Source organism: Austrofundulus limnaeus, unplaced genomic scaffold (genome assembly GCF_001266775.1).
Source record: "Austrofundulus limnaeus strain Quisiro unplaced genomic scaffold, Austrofundulus_limnaeus-1.0 Scaffold1118, whole genome shotgun sequence".
In the NCBI taxonomy this organism is placed as follows: domain Eukaryota; kingdom Metazoa; phylum Chordata; class Actinopteri; order Cyprinodontiformes; family Rivulidae; genus Austrofundulus; species Austrofundulus limnaeus.
Genome location: NW_013953520.1, coordinates 88,492 through 90,260, shown reverse-complemented (window position 1 = coordinate 90,260; position 1,769 = coordinate 88,492). Strand labels below are relative to the sequence as shown.

At 34.0% G+C, this 1,769-nt stretch overlaps 1 protein-coding gene across 1 annotated transcript in view; it reads right to left on the bottom strand.

Annotated features, from left to right (window-relative positions):
* LOC106534213 (leucine-rich repeat-containing protein 16B) overlaps window positions 1–1,769 on the bottom strand; it is a gene marked incomplete at both ends in the record, with an annotated part of 36,326 nt that overhangs the window by 8,288 nt on the left and 26,269 nt on the right. The window contains 2 exon segments of the mRNA XM_014030786.1: window positions 29–123; window positions 1,007–1,095. Coding sequence (XP_013886240.1) covers window positions 29–123; window positions 1,007–1,095 — 184 coding nt within the window.

Sequence of the window (1,769 nt, the reverse complement as noted above, 5' to 3'; positions counted from 1 at the left end):
TATATATATACTGTACATCTGTTCTTACCTTGGTTGTCCAATGAGTTGTGTGCCAAATTAATGGAGTGAATGACAGAGGCAGGATTCTCTGACAGAGCAGCTGACATCTTCTGTGGGAAGTCACTTCACAGAAACACAAGTATACTTTATTATTTAATGATACAAACTGGTATTCTGATTATTTCCTTTATTTATTATTAAAAACATCAGTTTTCTGAGTAAATATTCTATTGTACAACCTTTAACGGCCCATTGTGGGACTTGTATATATTTTTTGTTTGCATTTTACTATTGAATAAATGTATTGGGGTTGTTTACTACTGACTTTTAAAGACACTACACATTGTACAGTATAGTCTTTTATTAGGTGAACAGTAATATATTTTATAATGTGGTTATTTCTGATTGAGTTGATGATTTTATGTGCAGACTGTTTTTATATTATTAACTGGCGTTAGATCTGAACAGGTAAAAGATAAAGAACATTGCTTATTTTTTAACACAAAGAAATAAACCCTGTGTATATATTAATATTTTTTTCATTTGTAAAAAAGAGAAATCTCCAATAGCCTAGATTAGACAGCCCATGTGGAGTTTCTGATGACTCAGCGAGGTAGTGTTCTTTAGTAAGAAGAGAGGCTTGTTTGTGTGTTTCACTCTCAAAGTACAGAAAAGAGACATGTTCTGTATGTGGCCCAATCTGTTTTAACTAAATTAAAAGTGAAGTCAGTTTAACTGAAGACACTTGAAAAACCAAATATGTTATGACAAGTCAAAAGCAAAAGATGACTGAAGAGGAYGTGGGTGGGGCCTTTTGTCACAGAATAACAAAATGCAACATAAAAGTAYAATTTTGAAGAACAGAGACATGTTTCAGGTCCTGGAGGGATCTTTTTATGGTTCAGACTCCTGAGTTCAGATTCCATTAAGCACCTAAACATACTAAGACAGACATTTGCAGAACTCCACATCAGTCAAATTAAAGCCTTTAAACAATAAAACTTACGATTTTAATCCAACGTTTTCTAATGTGATCTCTTCAAGGCTGGAGGATTTGCTGACTGTGTGCAGGACCTGCTCAGTGACCTCTGACCCCTTCAAACAGACAAAAGACACATTAACATGCAGTGATTTTGGAAGAATAGTTTTTATTTTTCTTAAAATATTTAAGAATAATTAAAAATTACAATGACTTATTTTCTTTTTATATGAACACCAAGTGGTTTTTCTGTTCCTAACAATGCTTATCATCACAACATTCTCAACCCTCTCTCAAAAACAACAACAAAACTTAGACCCAGTAGCCRTTTTTGCTATTGTAGTTTAATTTGGAAGGACCATGAAGTGGAATCTATGGTCATAGATGCTGTCAGACTACATGTTCCTCATTGCATCATGCATCACTTTGCAATAAATCATGGTCTACAGTACTAGCAGTAGCAAAAATCAGTTTCTTTAGAGTAAACAACTGTTACAGTAGTTGTTGTGCTGACATGCAGTGGTGTTGGAAGGTAGATGGGGGGCTGAGAGAACAGGATGGAATGGTGGGTTGAAGGTTGCTAAATATTTGGGGGAAAAATTATTGTCAAATTCCATAAATTCAAATTAGCTGTGTTTCCATTGACAATGAAAATGCGCAAATTAGAATTTCGAAAATAAATTAGCTCAATGGAAACATTTCATTTTTAAAAAACTTGCATTTTTTGACAAAATGTTTTTGCACTAGGATGAGGTGGTATTTCGGCCGTATCGAAATTGGTGTTTTTCGC